This window comes from Anabrus simplex, chromosome 4 (genome assembly GCF_040414725.1).
Source record: "Anabrus simplex isolate iqAnaSimp1 chromosome 4, ASM4041472v1, whole genome shotgun sequence".
Taxonomy (NCBI): Eukaryota; Metazoa; Arthropoda; class Insecta; order Orthoptera; family Tettigoniidae; genus Anabrus; species Anabrus simplex.
The window spans coordinates 260,471,412-260,495,495 of NC_090268.1; the positions used below are offsets into that span (position 1 = coordinate 260,471,412).

Here is a 24,084-nt window from a genome sequence, read left to right on the forward strand (position 1 = left end):
TTATGATACCAAAGGAGTATGTGAGCAGTGGTACAGCATACATATTGACTCCTTTGGTAAGATGTTTAGCTGTCAGTTTTGATGATAGTACCTTGTTGAGGCGTGTTATATATTGCTGCGTGACATTTCTCTTAATGTCGGCATGTTTCATACGAGTGCTCTGATGAAAACCGAGGTATTTGTACATTTCTTCTTCCTCCAGCTGTTGTATGGATTCGTCGCTTAAACTAAAGGTGTCTCTTGTGCTGAGTAGAATCCTCTGATGACAGTTTGGGTTCTGCATTTGTCCAATCCAAACCGCATGCCTATATCTGAAGAAAATGTCTTGGTAATTGAGAAGAGATGTTGGAGATGGGGTTTGGTAGAGGCATACAGCTTAATGTCATCCATATAGAGTAGGTGGCTGATTTTGAATAGCTCTTCTTGCTTATTCTTAATGCTAAATCCATACCCACTTGTGTTCAGTAGGTAGGATAGTGGATTTAATGCCATGCAGAGCCATAATGGACTCAGTGAGTCCCCTTGGAAGATCCCTCATCGTATTGGTATGGGTCTTGTTGCAACACTGCAGTTTCTTAGAGAAACGTGAAGTGAGGTGTTCCAGTGTGCCATTACCGTCTTCAGGAAGTGAATGATTGAGGGGTCAACTTTATATAGTTCCAGAACATGTATGAGCCAAGTGTCTGGTACTGAATCAAAGGCCTTTTGATAGTCAATGAAGCACGTGTATAGGTTCCTGGATTTTTGGTGTGCTTGTTCCAGAACTACAGTGTCGATAATCAGTTGTTCCTTGCACCCCTTGGTATTCTTCTTGCAACCCTTTTGCTCCTCGGCAATGATGTGGTATTCCTCGCAGTGTTTTAGAATTCTGTTGGCTATTATAGATGTAAATATCTTATATAGAGTAGAAAGACATGTTATAGGCCGATAGTTTGCTGGATTTTGCAGATTTTCATCCTTTGGTTTCAGATATGTGATGCCAGTGCACAGGAAAGCTGGGAATGTTGCCGGGTTGTCTAAAAGTTTCTGGAAATGTAGAGTCAGAAGGAGATGTGTACATGTAAATTTCTTGTAGTAATAATTGTGTATACGATCAATGCCTGGGACCTTCCATTTCTGCAGTTTCTTGATGCTCTGTTGTATTTCTCCGATCTCAACAGCCTTGGTTGCCATATGCTTCACTTCATTAGTTCTATCTTTCAGTTCACTGATCCAATGGGCTTCCGCATTGTGCTCTGAGCAGAGTGGTTGTACATGTTAATGTAGTATGGCTATGGAGCCAAGCTCTGCATTAGGAAGATGTATGGGCTCGAACCTCACTGTTGACTGTCCTGAGAATAGTTTCCTGTGGTTTCCCAATTTCACTTCCAGGCAAATGCCGAGACAGTTCCTATTCATAGGCCACAGCTGATTCATTCCACCTCCTTACCCAATTTAATTCACCATCATTCACTTCATCTCCATTAGATCCTCAACTGAAGTTGGCATCAGGAAGTGCATCCGGCTTTAAAAACTTGCCATGCAAATTCATCTCACCTCATCTCTAACCCCTATCAAAAAATGGGATTAAGGGGTAGACATAGACTAGGTGTCCGGCTTCATGGCTAAATGGTTAGTATGCTGGCCTTTGGTCAAAGGGGTCCCTGGTTTGATTCCCAGCAGGGTCGAGAATTTTAACCACTATTGGTTAATTTCGCTGGCATGGGGGCTGGGTGTATGTGTCGTCTTCATCATCATTTCATCTTCATCACGATGCGCAGATCGCCTACGGGCATCAAATCGAAAGGCCTGCACCTGGCGAGCTGAACATGTCCTCGGACACTCCCGGCACTAAAAGCCATATGCCATTTCACAGAATAGATTATTGTTTTTTTTTTTTAGTTCCGTTTGGGCCTGCTATGGACCACGTGGTTCTTATCTCTAGCAGCTTTCTTCTTTGACCAGTACTCCTTCATTCTTGCACTGTGAATGTCTTTTCGCTCCTGAGTCCATTTCACACCTCCTCCCGGACGTACTGTTTTTTCTGTTAGTGACTGGAGAGAGTTTGATGTTCTGATCAACGTTCTGTACCTATTCCTGTCATAAATTTCACTGGGAGCAATGTCCAATTCTTGAAGGTCTTTTCTGACGAGTCTTGCCCACTTGGCATTAGTCGCTTTCCCTCTAGAGATGGTGTGAAAGATTCTGGAGGTGAGCCTCTGATTGTCCATTCTCATGACATGACCGTAGAAGTTCAATCTCCTCTTCCTCATAGATGTTGTAATGCTCTCCAATTGTTGGTACAGTTCGTTGTTGTGCCTGATTCTGTACTTGCCTTCTTCTTTAATGGGGCCCATGATTTTTCTCAGGATCTTCCTTTCCTTCAGCTCCAGTTTTCTAAGTTGCCCTTTTCTTACCATGTTTAGGCATTCTGAGGCATATAGTACTGACGGTCTCACTACAGTAGTGTAATGCCTGATTTTGAGGTTAAGGGAGAGGGATTTGGATTTGTACATACTCTTACATAGGTGGTAGGCATTTTCCAATTTGATGCATCTGCTGTTCATGGCCTGATCTTCATTCATGTTTGGGGTTATCCATTCTCCTAGGTATTTGAAGGAGTTAGTCCTTTGTATTGTTTTGTCCCCCAGTGGGATTGATTTGGGTGCATCTTTGATGTTGGTGATAAACTGTGTTTTGTTGATGGCGATCTTCAGCCCTACTTTAGCTGCTATGTGGTCGAGAGAGGATAGTTGATGGATAGCTTCCTCCACACTGGATGCCAGGAGTGTAAGGTCGTCTGCGAAGGCTAAACAGTTGACTGTTAACTTGTCTTTCTTGTAGCCAATTCTCAATCCAGAGTCATCCTGTAGCATTTTCGTCCACTCACGAATGACTTTTTCAAGTAGGCAATTAAAGAGGATTGGAGATAGGCCATCCCCTTGTCTAACACCTGTTTTGATCTCAAATCTCTGGGACAGTTCCCCTCTGAATTTGATTCTGGCAGTAGTGTTGGTAAGAGTTGCTTTCACTAGATTCAAGGTTTTCTTATCTAGTCCCAGTTCAGCGAGTGCCTGGAAGAGTGACTCTCTATCTACTGAATCGTAGGCCTTCTGAAAGTCAACAAATGTTGCCACGTAGGGTGAGGCGCTTAGGTTTTTGTAAGTGATGATGGTTTTGAGGTTCAGGATTTGTTCGGCGCATGACCTTGACTTGCGAAACCCAGCCTGGTACTCTCCGATGCAGGAGTCTAGTTGAGCCTCTACTCTTGTGAGTAATACTTTGGAGAGTATCTTATACGTCACTGATACAAGGGAAATCCCTCTGTAGTTGTTGAGATCTGATTTGTCGCCTTTTTTGTGTAACGGGTGGATGATAGCTGAAGTCCAGTCGCTAGGTAACGCTTCTGTCACCCAGATGTTTGATATGATTTCATGGATACTTTGGATTGACTCCTCATCAGCGTATTTCCAGAGCTCTGCTATGATTCCATCCTCGCCCGCTGCTTTGTTACATTTCAATTCTGAAATGGCTTTCTTGATCTCCCCCTTTGTTGGTGGGAGAGAGTCCGACTTAGTAACATTCTGAGGTTCGAAATGCAGTTTCTCCTTGGGTTCCCTTGAATTTAGAAGGTTGTTGAAATACTCTGCTAGAACTGTGGTGCACTCTTCATTGTTCATTTTCAGATTTCCGTCAGCTCCCCGAAGGTGAAGTGTAGGGGCTGAGTAGGGTGTTATTTGAGATTTAAAAGTTTGGTAGAAGTCTCTAGTGTTGTTTCTTTCAAAATCCCTCTCTGCTTGTTCAATGATATTTTTATTGTACTGCCTCTTGGTGTTCCTGATAATTTTAGTTGCAGTTTTCCTAACTTCTAAGAAGTTTTTATGGTTTTCCAGACTTTTGTTACGGTTCCATTTTAGCCATGCTTGCTTTCTCTCTTCTATTGCTTTGTCACAAGTAGTTGTCCACCATGGATGTTTGTTCTTTCTGACTGCCGGGATGGTGGTTGTCGCTGCATCTATTAGTGCCTTCTGTAGTTGGGGCCAATCTTTTTTGTCTTTGTTTTTAGCCAGGGTCTCTGTGAAGTTATTGTTATCTTTCAGCCTGGCTGGATTGAACCTTGGAATTCGTGACTTGATGCAGTGGTTTTCCCTGCTGCTTTTAAGAGGGATGAAATTTGTTTTGATCAAAGAAAGATAGTGGTCTGAATCAATGTTTGCGCTTCTCAATACTTTGACATTCAGCACTTCTTTGCTGTTGCTTCTACTGATGGCTACGTGGTCCAGCTGGAATTCCCCAAGCATTGGGTTAGGACATCTCCAAGTCATGGCTTTCCTAGGAAGGCGTTTGAAAGCTGTAGATTTGAGGACTAAGTTGTAATTTCTGCACAGATCAATCAGTCTTTCCCCATTCCTGTTGGTCCTCTTGTGGGCTGGGTAATCTCCAACTATGTTCTTGAATTTTCTCTCTTTGCCAATCTGGGCGTTAAAGTCTCCCATTAAAATAGTTATTATTGTTTTATTATTATTATTATTATTATTATTATTATTATTATTATTATTATTATTATTATTATTATTATTATTATTATTATTATTATTATTATTATCATCATCCTATTGCTGAATTACACAAGGATTATATAAAGTCTATACAACATTAAAGTAAGAAAGATACCACCTAATAAAATAACTACTCTACAGTTCTAAACAGCACTTAGGCACATATCCTAATCACTACAGGTTAACTGAAACAATAGAAAATTAAAACTAAAACTGAAATACTTAGATTTTCCACTACTCACTAACAGAAATTAAAAATGCCCTTAAATGCTGAAATACTGAAAGTACAAGGGAAGATATCTAAAATAATAAGTCTGTGCAGTTATTTATACTGCTATTTTAATTTTAGTACTACTAGATGGATATTTGTAGATTAAGTAAGTTGTTTTCTAGAACTTTTCTCTATGTTATTTTCTTTATGCTTTGTTTCAGAGCTAAATGGCTTTCACAACAGTTACCACCTATGAGAAACCCTCAGAACATGTGGCTTTGCCTGATTGGTATTCACGGCTATATGAACTACGTCAGACTGCTGACAATAAGAGCCGAGATGCATACAACTTGCGTCATGAAGGAAGACAATTGCGTAATGAGACTGATATTAAGGGTAAATGGGACACGTACCACAACAATGTTAGACTTGAAGACAGGTAGGTGCCGTCCTGTTTTGCCATCTAGTTAATATCATACACTAGTCTTCTATGAAGGTAAAAGGTAGGATTCGGTACAAGAATAAGTCAAAGAGTTTTGTCTTTTCTAAATGAGTTAAAAAGCATTCTGGGAGAGAAATCATCAGATTGAATAGATGCTCATTTTGGTCAAAATAAATACCTAATGAGAAGAAATAAACTAGTGACTAATCAAGTCATAGATAGGATAGAAGGATAGGAACATGAATACAGCACTAGAAGAGGGAGCAATAGAAGAAAAAAGACAAAGGCAAACATGAAAACTCAAAAGGACAAGGACAATCCCCACGTCTTGATATACTGCTGTCTTCAAATAGATAGGTTCTCTACTCGCCAGTCCCAGTTCTCCTTAGCCCATGACAAACTCTTTTCTTCTTCCAAGCTTCATCAGGGCCATCTTGACAGACCGTCAGTTTTGATGTGCGAAGTGTGGAATAAGAAAAATTCCAGATAAAGACAGAAAAAGGCAAGAGACTAGAAGATAAAGGAAACAAGAAAGGCAGATAAGTATAGGAAGATGGAGTAAAATTATATACACATATTCTCCCTGCTGAAAAGCTTGGAAGTAAAAATAAGCTTGCTTAAGGGACTAAGAAGAAAAGGATGTAGAAGAATTGGGATTAAGGAGGGGAGAGTCCATTTATCTGAAGATCTCACTGAATGGAGATTTTTATATTTATTTTTGTCTCTCCTTCCTGTTGCTCCTTTGTTTTTGACCAACCTGTCATGTGTTTATTCTTATGTACATTCCTATACTCATTCCTATTAGGCATCTGATGATTAATTACCAGTGGCAGCAAGGAGAACTACTTGCTCTAAATAGAATGATGCAATCTGTGAGTGGTACAGTCATGTGTTCATGGAATGCTAATTAATTTCCTTAGTAGTAATGTTGCCATTGTTCATGTGCAATGAACTGCTGTCAAAAAAGTCATATTTTTAAGTTAAGTTAATATTGAAGCTTTAGCTCTTTATGGAATCTAAATGCCTCCAAAGAGATCACACAAGTGATCCATTCTCACTGCAGAGGGATCATACCAATGTTTTAAAACTTATACAAAGAAGAAATGAATGAAGAAAGTTCTCTAAAGCTGTGAAAGGGATTGTTAAAGCTGTAGGTAGAAGTGAGAAGACAATGTTCAGCATTGCTTGGCAGTATGAAAAAGCAGATAAGGACAGGAGTCAAATCTTAACTCTAGGTATACATCAATCATCTACAGAGAAGAACTCATTAATCTTAATAAAAATTATGTATGCTCAACTTTCTTGGAGGATTAGGAAGTACAGAAAGAAATTTCTACTGGTGCTCTGGTGCATTAATGGAGAAGGAACTCGAAAGGATTGTGATACGTATTGGTCTGGAAAGCAGTGATCAAATGGATGAGATCAGGTAGCCAGATTTTGGTGCTGTATGTTTTACTTCAGATGCTGAATGTTAATAGATTACTATAACATGTGTCTGCATGAAATTGTATAGTTAAATAGATTATAATGTTGGATCAGCATAATAGCATGCAATCTGTGTTCTCTATACCTAGCCTGCTAAATTACTAATAAAAATCCTGTGGCACTATGATCCTAATGGGCCTTGGCCTACCAAGTGACCGTTGCTTACTCAAAGACCTGCAGACAACGAGGGTTTGTGGTCAGCACGATGAATCCCCTTGGTTATTATTATTAGCTGTCTAAAGTCCTTTTAAATGAGTGCACATACCAGCTCCCTTACTGTAAAGCTACTCGTGCACTTCAGATATCAACAGACATCACTACGCTCATTAGTGGTAAAGACTGATCAGACAAGTAATAGCTATTCATGTTGCCATTGATGCTTTCACGGCCCGTACTTATAGACATGATACTGTATAGGCTTTTGGGCTTATGCCATGTCAAGAAAATAAGGTGAAATTCTTTACATTTTGCAGAGAACTGTGCTCTGCGTCATCAGAAGAAAATCTCAACTGTCCACGAGAAAGGCTTCTTAAACAATGGCTTTTTAAATTTAGATGTTATAATAGAAGTGGAAATGGTACGTTCATTTGCAACCAGATGGCTCCCCGGATGTGGCAAATCGCTGTTCAAAGCGCAAGCTAAGCGAACCATCAGAATCACTTTAAGAGGTCAAAGTTTGTGACTTTGACAGAAGCCTTGAATGAAACATCTGGTGATGAGGAACATACGAATTCGGAAAACACCAAGACGAAATAACAATAGTGAAGGGACAGGGAAGGGAACTACCTACGTAAATTCATAATGGCTGGCAACCAGGTATTACTTAATTGATAGCAGTGTCCCTGTTGAAATTGTTAGGATTTCTACGTTTCCCATGTAATCCTGAACCTGTAGTGTCTAGTGTGGGTAAGAGCTCGAGCATCTTGGAACATGACATCATGACCCAATGACAGAGCATGCTCAGCTATTGCCAATTTGTCTGGCTGGTTGAGACGAATATTACGTTCATGTTCCTTGATATGGGTACCAACGGGCCAGCATGTTTGGCCAATGTGTACCTTACCGCAAGTACTGGGAATTTCGTATACCCCAGGATGTAAAAATGGGGACAATATTTGTCCTTGGTTTTACTCAGACTGTGAGCAATTTTAGTGGCGGTGCCGAACAAAGTTTTTATATTGTGTCTGTGGAGGACCTTGGCAATTCAATCTGTGGTGTTGTGAATGTAAGGCAAGTAGGCAGTTCCCTTCACTTCTTCCTCCTGTGAGCTTTGCTTGGTCGTTTCTTTGGGATGCAGGGCTCTATGAATCTGCAAATCACTGTAACCATTACCCTTGAATGCGACTTTGAGCGTGCCCATCTCCTCTTGGATATTTGATAGCTCACAAATTTGTCTCGCCCTCTTGGCGAGTGTCGTGAGAATGCCTTGTTTTTGTGCTGGATTGGGGTGAGAATCTGCATGAAGATAGCAATTTGTGTGGGTGGGCTTATGATAGACGGTATGTCCTAAGGAGTTGTCCGGTTTCTTTCTTACTAGAACATCCAAGAAAGGAAGGCATCCGTCCGACTCCATCTCCATAGTGAATTTAATTGAAGGATGTTGCTGATTTAGGTGGTTTAGAAATAGATGAAGTTTCTCAGGACCTTCTGTCCAGACCACAAATGCATCATCAACATACCTCCACCATAGCATAGGTTTGACGAGCGCCGAAGCAATAGCCTCCTCCTCATAATGCTCCATAAAGAAATTAGCCACTATGGGCGAAAGTGGACTTCCCATAGCCACTCCGTCCATCTGTTCATAAAAATTCCCATCCCACAAGAAATAGCTGGAAGTCATGCTGTGGTAAAATAGCTTAGTAATTTCCTCAGGGAACAGGTGTTCAATGAGAGACATGACTGAGTCAATCGGCACTTTAGTGAACAAGGACTCCACATTGAAACTCACCAGAAGTGCATTAGGTTGAAGGGTTATGATTGACAGCTTGTTGACGAAATACAGAGAGTTCCTGACGTATGATTAAGTACATCCTATGTGTGGCTGAAGCAATTTGCTTAGGTATTTAGCCAGAGCATACGTAGGAGAACCTATCACACTAACAATAGGTCTGAGGGGAACATCTTTTTTTATGGATCTTAGGCAGTCCATATAATCTAGGTGGCACTGCATCCCCCAGGGACAGATGTTTAGCCTCCTCTTTTGGAATTGAAGATTGCCTTAAGAGCTTCACAGTGGTATTGGACACACGAGTGGTGGTGTCACGTGAGCTCAGTCTGTAAATAGGCTCTGACAATATAGCCGAGATCTTATTCTTATACTCGTCAGTGTCCATAGCCACTGTTGCATTACCCTTATCAGCTGAGAGAATGGTCAATTCAGAATCATCTCTAAGTTCCTTCAGAGCTCTCTTTTCACCTCTTGTTAAATTGGGCGTGGGTATAACAACAGACCTTATGAGTCTCATATATTTCTGTCTTAACCCCTTAAGCGGGGAGCTCGGTACACACGGGGGAGCGATTTCTCTGATTGAAGAAAATATTTAATTACTTGATTGAAAACAATGATAGACTAAAATGAACTATTGAAGGGCCCTATGAGAAATATTTACTTGAATATAATGTATTCAATTGTTGAAAAATCCTATTATTTTGATTTTTCAATATTTTGTGCAATAAGTAATAAGTGCTTTCATACTGCGATATCGAGATTACTTCTTCCTAATAGCAAAACTCTGGTTTTCGTTTATACAGTAACTTTTACCAGAATATTTTAGGTAGTTTACTAACAATCTCTGCCTGGAAATAAATGTTTCTGTATATGTAAATTTATGTTTACATGTATGTACTTAAACGATTTACATTGGAATAAGTTATAATACGCATGAAATTTTCTGTTATGTTGTTTAGTGCTTTTGAGGGATCAAGTTTATATAGCCTACCTACCATTCATAACTGACACACGCAGACTATTTTACACTACAATTCAGGTAATATTTACAGTATTTACAGTCTTCACAGTGTTATGTCTCTTACAGCTGTTCATTATGATACACGTGGAAGCAGATCATGTTATATAACCTGTCTCGGCTTCGCATAATTTATATGATTCCATTCGTATATGGTTTGTAAACTTTCCACCATAGCCACCCTTTCCATACCAAGAGGTTCTCATCAATGGCACTTTGCCATCATTGTTATAAGCTTCCAAAAATTTTGCTCAGGTGGTCAAATACTGGATTTATCTTATATATTTTTGGAGGAATTTGTCCATTATTCACCTCATTGTCAGAGATATGTAAAAAGCTGTGGAGGAAAATCTTATTAAAAAAAAAAAATAATAATAATATCCCGTGTGGGGACTTACTGGTTACCTCCATCAGGTGCGTCCCATTGGAATTGGGAAAGCTCGCTGGCTCTGCCGCCAGCAGAGTCAGAGGGTAGTAGGGAAATAAAATACCACTGTGGAAAAAAGAACTGGTCCCTTACCAGGGTTACGGCGAAGACTGGTAAATGACCAGAAGCCAGAAAACATCTTGAAGCAACCTCTAGGGCTAACAACCCTAGTTGTAAAAGGATGGGTACCCGTCCAAAGCAAAGTCAAGTCAAGAAGCATGATGGCACATTTCAAGAAACATACCCCAGGGGATAAATCTTCGGATAAATCCCTCGTCGTGAATGCCACGGCGCACGACTCTCGTTTGGATTCTTGGGGAGACTCGACATCATGCAAGAGACGAGTCGGAGCATCTTGGTGTACCCCGAAGAGTCAAAAACTCAGGCCAAAATCCAAAACCTTTCTAGCAACTTTCAACATAAATTCACTTACACAAAATGGCAAGCTGAAAACCCTCACCAAAGCTCTTCACGAAAATCAGATATCCATAATGGCCCTACAGGAAACAAGGTACCCAGATTAAGAGATTTTTGAATCCGAAGGCTACCGATTTTTCAAGAGCAAAGCGCATAGAGGAATCCTCAATGGAGCTGTGATGCTTGGAACCGCGTTTGCTGTTAGAACCAAGATCCTTAAATCGGTTGCAAATTTCGAACCTGTGAATGACAGATTGTCTATACTCACAATTAAATGCATGAACAAAACCTACGCCCTAGTTAACGCACATGCTCCTACAAACGATAAGAACAAGTCTGATCCAGACAAAGTTGATAATTTCCGGGAACTACTGGATGAAAAATTAAACAAAATCCCCAAACACCATGTCAAGCTTCTTTTGGGTGACTTCAATGCCCAACTAGGTCGTGAACAGAAGTACAAGAAAGTTATAGGAAATTACCCTTCTCACAAAAGAACCAATCCCAACGGCAAAAGACTGGTGTCCATTTGTGAAAATCACAACCTGCAGGTCATGTCGACCCACTTTCGCCATCTACCCAGAAGGCAAATGACTTGGCGTTCTCCCGTCCAAACTCTCAGAGAGTTCCAAATAGATCATGCTGCAATCTCCAGGAGAAACAGCCCTGAGATTATGAATGTCAAGGTAAAGAAAGACATCAATGTGGCCTCAGATCACTATATGTCTCTTATCAAATTCAAACCAATTCCCGCAAACACAAGGAAGACAACCAAACAGATCACACGCTTCGACAATGATGAACTTCGGCAAAGGGTCGAGGAGTTCCAGGAGAAGGCTAGGCCAAACGACTGTGACTTTAACAACACCAAAAGTCTCCTTGTTGAGGGCACCAAAGACATTGCAGAAATCAAGAGAAGCAAAAAGCATGCCTGGTGGAATGATACCTGCGAATCAGTCCTCAAAGAAAGACTCAATGCGTGGAAACAGTACTACTCTACAAAATCAGAAAATGATTGGGAAACCTACAAAACCCAATGTGCCCAAGCAGCTAGGGTGTTCAGAACTGAGAAACGTAAATACGAAAAAATCTCTCATTGAAAAGATAGAACAAACCTTTAGGAAGAATGAAAGCAGAGAGTACTACAGAGCCTTCAAACGCAAACTCACTGGCTATAAACCACCATCTCTATGCTTTGAGCGAAAGGACGGCACACTGGCGACGTCAAATGAAGAAAATTGCAGCATTCTGGCAGACTACTTCAAGAATTTACTTAATTGCTCTAAACCGCAAAGCCCCATTGAGACCAAGGAACCCTTACTCAGGTAACCAGATTCCAGACCACCCTACAGAGATGAAATCAAGCGCCACTTTGCCCGTCTCAAAAATAAGAAAGCACCAGGGGAAGACTCAGTAGTAGCAGAACTATGGAAATATGCCCCAGATGAATCACTTGATAGCTTGCAAAAGCAAGTAGAAGAAATTTGGAACAAGGAGACCCTACCCGAAGATTGGAAAATAGCTTTGATTCATCCATTACACAAAAAAGGCAGCATGAAGAACATCAACAACAACAGAGGAATATCTTTTCTACCCGTGACTTACAAAATTCTATCACTTGCCATCCTGGAGCGTTTGGAAGCACAAGTCGAACATTAAATAGGTGAATACCAAGGAGGGTTCAGAAAAGGTCGCTCAACAGCCGAACAGATCCAAAATCTCAAAACGATCATCAGATATTGTACACTAAGGTCCAAGCAGTATGTGTCTGTGTTTGTGGACTTCAAGAAAGCATACGACTCCATTGACCGGGAAGTCCTGCTGAACATCTTAAATGATGAAACTGCTGGCATTAATTAGAGCCACCATGACCGATACAAAATCCAAGGTGAAGTTCCATGGATGTCTCTCGCATTCTTTTGACATCAGAACAGGAGTCCAACAAGGTGATGGGCTATCCCTGATACTCTTCAACTGTGTTCTTGAAAAGATCATCAGAACCTGGCGGGTGAGATTACAGGAAACCAACTACAGTCCATTAAGAATAGGAACCAAATCCAAGGGGATCGTAACATATTGCTGTTCTCTCAAACGACATAGAAACCGCTACAGCTCAAGTTGAAATTTTAAAGGAAATTGCCCAACAAACTGGTCTGCAGATATCGTTTGATAAAACAGAAGTAATGACTAACATCAAAGAGGCTCCACCAAAACTCCATACAAAATACGGGGACATCACCCTAGTAGACAAATTCAAATACCTGGGTGAGATCATCATGAAAAATGGAGAAGCACTTCAGGAGTGAGTACGCTAACTGGAAATAGCCTACCAAACATCCCGCACAATCTACAACAACAAATGCCTTTCCCAAAACACCAAGATACGTCACTATGAAACAGTTCTGAAGCCAGTAGTTCTATATGCCAGTTCTATAGCCAGTAGTTCCAAATGCCAACAAAGGACTTCTTGAAGAACTGGAGGAAAAAGAACGCAAAATTGTGAAAGGAATCTTGGAATCGCAGTACAGAAATGGAATCCATCAAAAGAGATCCAACGAGGAAGTCTACAGCAAAATAGAGAAAATTACCAACACAATCAGAAAAAGATGGGCACGATTTTACGGTCATCTAAAAAGAATGGACGGAAGAAAATTAACTGATATAGATGTTGATTCCCATAGGGAATCTGAAATATTTGTTCCGAATGAGTAAATTTATAATTAGCTTACGCAGTGGCCTCCACGGTATGCACTAGCCAGCGTCTTGGTAGGTGTGCTAGGTACCAACTGATGAGCCCAGCCTAGCACACGAGGGCGAAACGCTGGCAACCAGGAATGAGTTAGCTGGAAAATTTATAATGTCCAATATTATAAATTTACTCATTCGGAACAAATATTTCAGATTCCCTATGGGAATCAACATCTATATCATCTGATGGCCAAGCAGGCATCAATTTTTGATAATGGGACAAAGTGTCTCATAGTGCATTGGCACTGCCGGTGGCTACAATTAGCTTACGCAGTGGCCTCCACGGTATGCACTAGCCAGCGTCTTGGTAGGTGTGCTAGGTACCAACTGATGAGCCCAGCCTAGCACACGAGGGCGAAACGCTGGCAACCAGGAATGAGTTAGCTGGAAAATTTATAATGTCCAATAACGGACCATTTATATTGGTATTAGAAAATTAACTAACGAAATCTTTCACTTTTTTGATTCAAACTCTAAAACCACAATTCGCTGGTTTAGAAATACCAAAGAAGATCGCAAATGCTACATATCTCAGCTGAAGACGCCCTTAACAGAGATCTTTTCCGCAAGTAAATATTGACGAACGGGCTAAACCGAGACGAGCAACCGAAGAGAAGACACGGTGCCCCTTGGACAGAGGAGCGTAAGCAGGCCTACTCACAAAGAATGAAGGAAATTTGCGCTCTAAAGAAGGCCAAGTTCAGTGTCAAATGCAACAAGACTTAACGTGGTCCTTGATGGCCCCAGCGAATTATATATATATATATATATATATATAATAATGTTATTGGCTTTGCATCCCACTAACTACTTTTATGGTTTTCGGAGACGCTGAGGTGCTGGAATTTAGTCCTGAAGGAGTTCTTTTGAATGCCACTAAATTTACTGACAAGAAGCTGACGTATTTGAGCACCTTCAAATACCACCGGTCTGAGCCAGAATCGAACCTGCCAAGTTGGGGTCAGAAGGCCGGCCAGCGCCTCAACCATCTGGGTCACTCAGCCCGGCGAGAAAAATCTCTTCTGTGTCATCAGCCCATAGGAAATAGGCGTAGTGAACAAGCAATTTAGGTTTCTGTACACTCCCCTGCTGCAACAGTATGGCCATAAGAAGCTTTATTTCATCCTTATTTGTTCGGACCCAGTCGACCTCGACTCTTTCGTTTCATCTTACTAAGCTGGGTTTTATGTGTGATTTTCTGCTGGGCATGTTTTGTCTGTTCAGCTATGTTCTGGCATATCTCGTTATAAAAAGTTATTGAAATATTAAGCTCAGTTTTGTTTTCTTAAAAACTCTCCCTTTACATCACAATGGAATTTTGGATCAAAGCGAACTTTCTTTGTCCATTTTCAGTATAAGTTGGCAAAGAACTTGCACTGGTTGGATTGTAATCAGCATTATTTTTATCACTGTCACTGTCATAATCGCTACTTGAACTGGAATCGAACACGTGTTGTCTCTTTCGTGACTGCTGATCATTCGCATCAGCTGGGCCCGAACCCTGTACATTCGATCCTGAAGTACTTATTCCAGGTAAGTTCCTGTCACTTACGAATTCCCCTTCGGTAGAACTTACTTCACTAAGATCACTATTCTCCCCATTAAATTCCAACATTTCATTTATCATGACCCATAAGTCATCTTTCTCTAATGGTGGGGGCCGGTAAAATTCATTTTAGACATTTCAGTGGGGAGAAATGTCAGAAAAAGGATTGAATAGAATCCTGGTCTCTACAGTTTGGACTGAAATCATGAAATGTGCCTGTATTACGGATGCGTACGATAGTAAATGTTGTGTAACTCGCGGTAAACACACACTCCAGTTGTGAAGGAAGAACTCGAGACTGAGGATAATAAATCAGGTCACAGTTCTCAAATGTCATCAAAGAGGGCTGTTCAGTATCATAATCTCTAGAAATCCCTTCTACAGCAATATTATTACATCCAAGGGACGATTCAGCGATGAGCTAAAGCTTCAGCATGAAGCTATTAGGCCCTAGGTCGTTCTTGCTCGGACGTAAGCTGCGTTCTTTATGATGCAATTCGAGGATGACACATTGGTACTGGGTGAACATATTTGAAAAAATTAACATCAGAGGACAGACTCATCCAGAATACGCTGCTGAAAAAGAAATAAACTTCTGCAGGGAGGCAACTGAGGAAAAAAAAAATTGAATCGGCAGATATATCCGCGTTCCCTGCTGAGCAAGCTACTTGTAGCCGCGGATCTCGCCGCATCGCCTACCTAACGGGTTAACTCTTCAGTCTCATCCATAGGTAGTTTGTGGATGGCTGCATCAACTCCTCAGTGGGAATTTTAGAGGGAGCGACAGCAAAATTAAGACCTCTAGCTAGAACTGCCGTTTGGTTCTCGTCCAAGGATTTCTTGGAAAGATTGACAACAGTTTTACTAGCATTCAGGTTCATGCGTGAGACCGCCTGTTTCTGAGCTAGACGGAGGAACTTTGATTTCTGTCTGAATGACACTTGGTTGAATTTTTGTTCAGCCTGTATAGCAGTAATGCAATCAAAAGTCAACCACAATTCCCGTGAGAGAGTGTTGCTTAACAGCAGGTGTAAACGAAACAACTCTCAGGAGACTGAGTCCAGTCCCCTATGAGTGTAATGCACTCTCTTGATCACAAGACCCTTGCTAGCACATTGATATATTCTCCTGGCTTTCGGTGTATTTAACATGTGCTTCAGCTTCACACAGTTGGGACTGATGTTATGGTCCCTGCATCCCAGTAGAAAGCACAAAGAAGAAAGAAGAATAGACTTCTTTCTCCGTAATTTGCTGAATTTTGAAGCATTCTCATGACACTCGCCAAGAGGGCGAGATGAATTTTTGAGCCATCAAATATCCAGGTAGAGATGGACACGCTCAAAGTCGCATTCAAGGGTAATGGTTACAGTGATTTGCAGATTCATAGAGCCCTGCATCCCAGAGAAATGACCAAGCAAAGCTCACAGAAGGAAGAAGTGAAGGGAACTGCCTACTTGCCTTACATTCACAACATCACAGATCGAATTGCCAAGGTCCTCCACAAACACAATATAAAAACCATGTTTGGCACCGCCACTAAAATTGCTCACAGTCTGAGTAAAACCAAGGACAAATTGTCCCCACTTTTACATCCTGGGATATACGAAATTCCCAGTACTTGCAGTAAGGTATACATTGGCCAAACATGCTGGCCCGTTGGTACCCATATCAAGGAACATGAACATAATATTCGTCTCAACCAGCCAGACAAATCGGCAATAGCTGAGCACGCTCTATCATTGGGTCATGATGTCATGTTCCAAGATGCTCGAGCTCTTACCCACACTAGACACTACAGGTCCAGGATTACCGGTACATGGGAAACGTAGAAATCCTAACAATTTCAACAGGGACACTGCTATCAATTAAGTAATACCTGGTGGCCAGCCATTATGAATTTACGTAGGTAGTTCCCTTCCCTGTCCCTTCACTATTGTTATTTCATCTTGGTGTTTTCCAAATTCGTATGTTCCTCATCACCAGATGTTTCATTCAAGGCTTGTGTCAAAGTCATAGATTTTGACCTCTTAAACTGATTCTGACGGTTCGGTTAGCTTGCGCTTTGAATGCTAGCGCTGTGCCACATCCGGGGAGCCATCTGGTGGGGAATGAAGGTACCATTTCCACTTCTGTTATAACCTCTAAATTTAAAAAGTCATTGTTTAAGAAGCCTTTCTCGTGGACAGTTGAGATTTTCTTCTGATGACGCTGACACAGTTCTCTGCAAAATGTAAAGAATTTCATCTTATTCTCTTGACATGGCATAAGCCCAAAAGCCTATACAGTATCATATCTAATAGCTATTCATATTTTATTTATATTTATTGCCTGTTTGTTCCCTTTCTATTACTTATATTAAACCATTGGTTTACTTTTCTATTCATGTTTGTCTGTTGTTCCTAGTTTTCTACAACCTGTATAAACTTTTACCTGTTTGTCTTTTTCTTTCTTTCTTTTTCTGACTTTGTACTTCGCTACATTTCCTGTATCAAGATTGAAAAGTTCTCAAGAATGTCTCCCTCGATGAGTGTAGGCTCTGTCTCATTTCTGAAGCTGGGAAGCATTACCGAGTTTATTCGTGGATGAAAAGAAAAGGATGTAGCAGGAGGATGAGAGAGAACAAAGAAATATCTACATGAAAATAACAGTTTATGTACACGAGGAGTTTAAATGTCTGTAATAGTACCTTGGTTTGACTATGTTGAGAATTACATATAATTTAATTTCACAAAAATTGCTTGTTCCACCTATTCAATACTTTATATTATTTGCAATGCATATATTTACATCACAATGAGTCACTAGGGACTAGTTTCGACCCTGCTTGGGTTCATCATCAGCCTTAATTAAGTACACATTTTTTGTTGAACAGATAGGCATGTTTAAGCTAGTAACTGCATTTGCATTTATAAACATCAATAGAATAGTCTAGGAACTGGGATTAATCCTCTGCAGGTCAGATAAGTTTGTCTGGTTACATAACTCGACTCGTCTTGTATTTATTTTTGTACTTAATTAAGGCTGATGATGACCCCAAGTAGGGTCTAAACTAGTCCCTACTGACTCATTGTGATGTAAATCTTTGCAATTCAAATAATATAAAGTACTGAATAGGTGGAACAAACAATTTTTGTGAAATTAAATTATATGTAATCTCAATTCAATACAGAACCAAAAATGAAAGTTATAACCCTTGAATATGATGAAAATTTCCAAACTGCCTATCAAACAGATAGGCATGTTTAAGCTAGTAACTGCATTTGCATTTGTAAACATCAATAGAATAGTCTAGGAACTGAGATTAATCCTCTACAGGTCAGATAAGTTTGTCTGGTTACGTAACTCAACTTATCTCGTATTTATTTTTGTGCAGTAGTATCTATCTGCTCTAGTCAGGCTCCTTGGCTGAACAGTCAGCATACTAGCCTTCAGATCAGCGGACCCCAGGTTTGATTCCCAGTCAGGCTGAGGATTTTAACTGTGTGTAGTTAATTTGAGGATTGGGTGTTTATGATCATCCTAATACACATCTACATACATCATATCACACTACCAACTACTGCAGAAACACACGAGAATGAACACCTTCCTCCACATAATATTGACATCCGGGCATCCATCTATACAACTAATGCCAACATAATGCCAACCTGTGATGGTTTGAAATAGGCCAAAAAGAAAGAAAAAACTATCTGTTCTAAAGGTTAAAATGATATGCACTTAATCTAAAAAAAATTACATGACTACAGAAATGTTAAAAATGCAGAATTTGTAGGTATGCTTTTGTTATTTACATTCACTCTCTGTATCGCACATCTGAAAACAAACACCTTGATCATGGACTTGTTTTATTGAAAAAATTTACGATATGAAGTGAGTTTCTCTTCTTCTTCATTTGTTCATTCTGTTACTATACTCAGCACGGTCCATTGTATTCTTCTGTATGTTCAAATAGTTCAAATGTGGTTTTCTGATCTTGAATGGGTGAATCTATTGCAAAGACCATGATATGCTACTTTATAGACATGATATTGCACAAGAATTGCTAAAAGCTTAAAAGCAACATCTAATGCACACTATTCTTAGTATAAACCTATGTGGGAAGATTCCTGATGTACCAGAACAACAGGCAACTGTAATGTTGGAGGATGTCCAACACATGACTACAAAGGGTTAAACATGTGTCTGGTGATAATAATTATGTAGTTAGTCATTTATCTGTTTCTTCTTAATTCCAGGGTGACAGAAGTGACACGCTGGAGAGATGTACTGCAGCAGTGTTTAAATTCAGTCGACGATGAAATTCGTAAACTGACTGAGGAAAAATCAACGACAGAACGTACTTTGGAATATTTGAATTCACCTTTGAGTGTAATAGCTGAGAGTCTTGCCATGCGTGATGCTCGAAGTGGTGCCGACTTGGTACAGGATGAAGGAGATATTGAGATCAAAAATGTAAGTTTTACATGGCTAGTGTTCAGTCGGTTGTTATTACATATAACACACTATCAATTTTTCTGACCAAATTGACGCCAGTTCTGTATCATTACATTATTAATGAATTGGGCACATATTTCTTCTTACATCCCTCATACTGAAAAGTGTCAATGCATGAGATAAACATTTTTTTTCCCTAATGGCTGTACGTCGCACCGACACAGATAGGTATTATGGCTACAATGGGATAGGAAAGGCCTAGGAGTTGGAAGGAAGCGGCCGTGGCCTTAATTAAGGTACAGCCCCAGCATTTGCCTGGTGTGAAAATGGGAAACCATGGAAAACCATCTTCGGGGCTGCCGACAGTGGAATTAAAACCCTTTGCCTCTTTGCTTCCCATTTTTTGTTGTAACACTCTTGTGGATTTCATCCATAACTGTGACGAAGATTAGAGGGGATAATACACTTCCTTGTCAAAGTTCTCTTTCTACATTGAACCAATTTTTGTGCCCTATCTTAGTCTTCACACTACTTACACATTTTTCATACATGGCTTTGATCACTTCTGCTCTGCGTACCTTCTCTTTTATCAATGTATCCCAGGCCATTTGCCATGGTACTCTGTCATATGCCTTCTGAGTATCTATAAATGTTATCAATAAATCTTTCCTGAACTCCTATCTTCTCTCCAGAAATTCCCTGATATAAATCTGGATTTTAACCCATGCAGGCCCCCTCCCCCCCCAAAAAAAAATTTTTAGTTACAGACTGCAAAGCGAAGCTAAGTTATTTCATTCCTACCCCCGGAGAGGGGCAGGCAGGCCGTCAGCTGAACGAGCAGCTCTTTGGCTGTAGTATTTAAAAAAACAGTTGTGGAATGAAAATTAACGCTGAAAAAGTATGTATTGCACAAACGTAAAGATAACTACAAGAGGACCCCAGGAGAGAAATCTGCATCACACCCCCCATGGATTAAACCCCCACTAGTCCCCCATTTATTGTAAAAATTTCATACATTTTTATACAAGTGAATATGAAACAAAGTACAGAAAATATACAAAAGATATACAATACATAAAACAAAAAGTTCTTGTCTGGCTTGTCTTTGTACTGAAACACTGAATAAAACTAAAAGTCTGTCTTGCATGTGTTCAGACAAGCATAAAAAGTAAATAGAAAGCAAAAATACAATAAAATATCACAATGCATAAAAACTAAAATTACTTCTTGTGCTTGTCTTAGCACTAAAATACTGAATAAAACATAAAAATCCCTCTTGCATGTGTTTCAAACAGCAAAGAATAATAATCATGATAAATATAAAAGTAAGAAGAAGGGTAAAAAAAAAACTAATAATAATAATAATAATAATAATAATAATAATAATAATAATAATAATAATAATAATAATAATAATAATAATAATAATAATAATAATGTTATTTTGTGAGGGAGTGTGGAAAATCTTTCATAAAACGCTTGTGAGGGTCCGCACCCAATAAGTTTGCAGGGATTCTTACCCACTAAAACCCACATATCCTTTTCCCACGATGTTTGTCTCTGCCCCGGAACCGCTCTTGCATTACTTCAGGACAGTGTCATACTTAATGCATCTTGTGCTTCTTTCTTCTTCTGCTTTACTGTCTGTCATAATCATCCAGATCCTTCTTCTTCTGACGCAGAGTAGACTGCTACCTTATCCCAAGACTCTTGACTTTACAGCATTACTGACACAATGCCTTCTGGTGTCAATTCTCCCTGTATAACTTCTAAGCATCTTCTTTATAGCAGCCAGTGAACACACACAAAAAATGTAATGCATCGTCAATTCTTCCTTTTCTCCTTTCTCGCACTGGACTCACACCAAAATCATTTCCAGAAAATTTAATGAAACTACAGCTCTCCATCTTCACTTACAATTTGGCACAAAAGGCTGCAAATTTGAAGACCTGCAAAATCTTCAGAACGTTCCTCAATGTTCAGTACGAACCATAAATTGAAAAGTCTGCAACCTCTACAACGAAGAGAATAATGAAGGCGTATATTGTAAAGTTACATAAATTATGATCAAGCTCCATTTCTTATATGTAAAATATTGAAATACGTGTCATATTACCAATTATAAAGTTGTGAAATAAACAATAATAATAATAATAATAATAATAATAATAATAATAATAATAATAATAATAATAATAATAATAATAATAATAATATGAATTGAAGTAAGTAATATTGAACAATAACGCAAATTTAAAAAATAGAGTAATAAGAATGACATTGAGTTACGTAGTAAGTGACGTCATAGAGCTTATGCGCAGTTCTGGATGAAGAACAAAGGAAAACAACAGAGCTGCAGGGACATAAAAGTTTAAAAGCAATGCGCAATGGAGTATTTAAACACTTGGTAGATGTAATAGTGAATGATGTGTAGAAAACATTGTGTAAACATAAAACTAACACAGTACGCTTGTGGCGCCGTGGTCGGTGAGTGGAACAGCAACATGCGGACATTGCCAAGGGCAACGACCTGACTGATGCAACATAAACAAAGGAGAGGCTACGGTGTCTGGAAGGAGAAATGGAAGCTAAGGTTGGGTGGGTGGAAATAAATTAGCAATCTGAGGAGTATGAGCATTGTTGAGAATATTGCCAGTAGTGAGATATTTCAAACAGAGGGAATGAATGTGGATGAGGATGTTGGGAAAGTTATAAAAAGGCTGGAAGTTGGCAGAAGGAGTAGCGTAGAGAAGTCGGTAAGCAATTCGAAGGGTGTGGTGATCAAGTTGTGTAAGAGTCGGATGGAGAGTAATCCACATCAGTGAGGTGTAAGGGGTCTAATACAGGATTTATAGATATTAAGGATATGGGAAGGTTTCAGGCCTCACGAGACACCGGTAATTGAACAGAGGGCACAGAAACGATAGAAGGCTTTGTGGTGCACAGAGTCGAGGTGATGGTTCCATCAGAGGTTATTTTGTAACTAGATCCTGAGGTAAGTTGATAGTTTAGTTTCCGCTAAAGGGATGTTATACATTGTTAGAGTGAGGCGCTGACTAAGAGGAAGGAGACAGGATGCCGGACGGAAAGTAATGAATTGCGTTTCTGTAGAATTAACAGAGAGGTCCAGGAGTCAAACCAAGTTTCTAGAAGGTTGAGGTAGGATTGAAGTTTTGAAGAGAGAGAAGTGAAGGAGCGGCCGAGAGTGAGGATAGCGAGGTTGTCTGTGTACTGATACAAGCGAAGGGGCGGGTTAGGGTGGGGAATATCGTAAGTAAATAGGATGTACAGCAGGGGTGAGAGGGGCGAACCTTGAGCTATGCTACAATGAATAAGAAAGGGATAGAAACGGGTGCCATTGATAGTTATGGAAGCTATTCTATGTTTGAGGTAATTATAAAGAAATCAGATGATAGTGGTAGGGAGAGGTAAATGACTGAGTTTGTAAACAAAGCCTTTATGCTGAACAGTATCGAAGGCCTCGTTTACATCAAGGCAAAGAAGGGCTGCGGGATGGTAGGATTTTTGAGATATGAAGTTGGGGAGGAGGTAATATGAAAAATGTTATCATGTGTGGAAAAATGAGCACAAAAGCTTGCTTGGAAAGAAGGAAGAAGATTAAGAGAGTGGAGATAGCAGGAGATTTGTTGGCAAAGAATGCCTTTGAAAATCTTGGAGAGAACTGGTAAGAGGGAGATAGGCTGATTGGATTTGATGTCAGAAGGTAATTTGGAAGGTTTGAGGAAAAGGAGAATCATGGCATGGCCCCAATGATCGGGAACATACCGATATAGAGTAAGGTGTTGTAGATAGTGCAGAGGGCATAGATTAGGGTCACAGGAGCTTCACAGATATGGCTGTAAGTAATTCAGTCAGAACCAGGAGCATTATTACATTTATAATGAATGAAGGCGAGAATTTCATGGGGAGTAATGGGAGCATTTAAAGGATGGAAAAAGTCAACATCACGAAAGTGGGAAAAAGAGGGTTGGAGGCGGGGGAGGTCGAGATTGCAGTGTTTGAGGATAATGGGTTCATTGGGATGCTGATAATTTAAAGACAGAGCAGGGGAAAACAAAGAAGAATAGTAGTCAGCAAACACATCAGCTTTCTCTTTATCAGTGGTAGGAGGGGTAGGGTGAACAAGGATTGAATATGTGGGGAGAGATTTGCCAGTTTTGGTTAGTTTTCAAAAAGTAGTCTTACAAGTAGTCAAAAATTTATGAGAATTGTCCATGTATGAGAGGCCAGTACAAGCAGTAGTCCAGAGTTTTAGCTTTATGGCTTTAATGTACGAGCGAGCATGTCTGACTGTTCGTTTGTGGGCGACTAGAGTAGTTGGGTCATGTGTTCTCAGGTATGAATGATAATAGTCTTGTGCAAGTTTCAAGAGGGAAAGAGCTGTAGGAGGTTTAGAAGGGTGGTAGGAATGACGGGGAATGTGGAGCTGATCAGCTGTTTGAAGTTCGGTTTCAACTTGCTTTATAAGGTGGAGAAAGTTGTTGGGGAGGGAGGTAGGAGGGGGAGAGCATTTAATAAGGTTGGTAATTGTGGCACGGTAGTTTGTCCTGTTTAGTAGGAGGAGGGTAGGAGTGTTGAGGGCGAGTAGTGTAGGAAACATGAGGAATAGTTAGGAGGACACAGAGATGATTGAAATCGGCAGGAAGGAGTTTCTCAATTGTGAGGTTAGTGGAAAGGGAGGGGGAGAGGAGAAGTACATCAGGACGGGAATGGGAAATAGGGTGGGTGTGGCCCGGATGCGAGATAGTAAATTAATGAAAGCAGTGGAAGTTGTGACATTGTAAGAGGTTATATTAATGTCGGTTATTAAATGTGGAATCAATGTATCTATTAAAGTCTACCGGAG

At 40.1% G+C, this 24,084-nt stretch overlaps 1 protein-coding gene across 2 annotated transcripts in view; it reads left to right on the forward strand.

Moving 5' to 3' along the window:
- The window catches only part of LOC136871869 (tektin-B1), a 94,180-nt gene that overhangs the window by 45,419 nt on the left and 24,677 nt on the right, over positions 1–24,084 (forward strand). For both annotated transcript variants that reach the window (XM_067145518.2, XM_067145517.2), the window contains exons 2-3: positions 4,971–5,188; positions 19,019–19,235. In XM_067145518.2, the coding sequence (XP_067001619.1) occupies positions 4,977–5,188; positions 19,019–19,235 (429 nt within the window). In that variant the 5' untranslated portion in view covers positions 4,971–4,976. The remainder of the gene's footprint in view (positions 1–4,970; positions 5,189–19,018; positions 19,236–24,084) is intronic.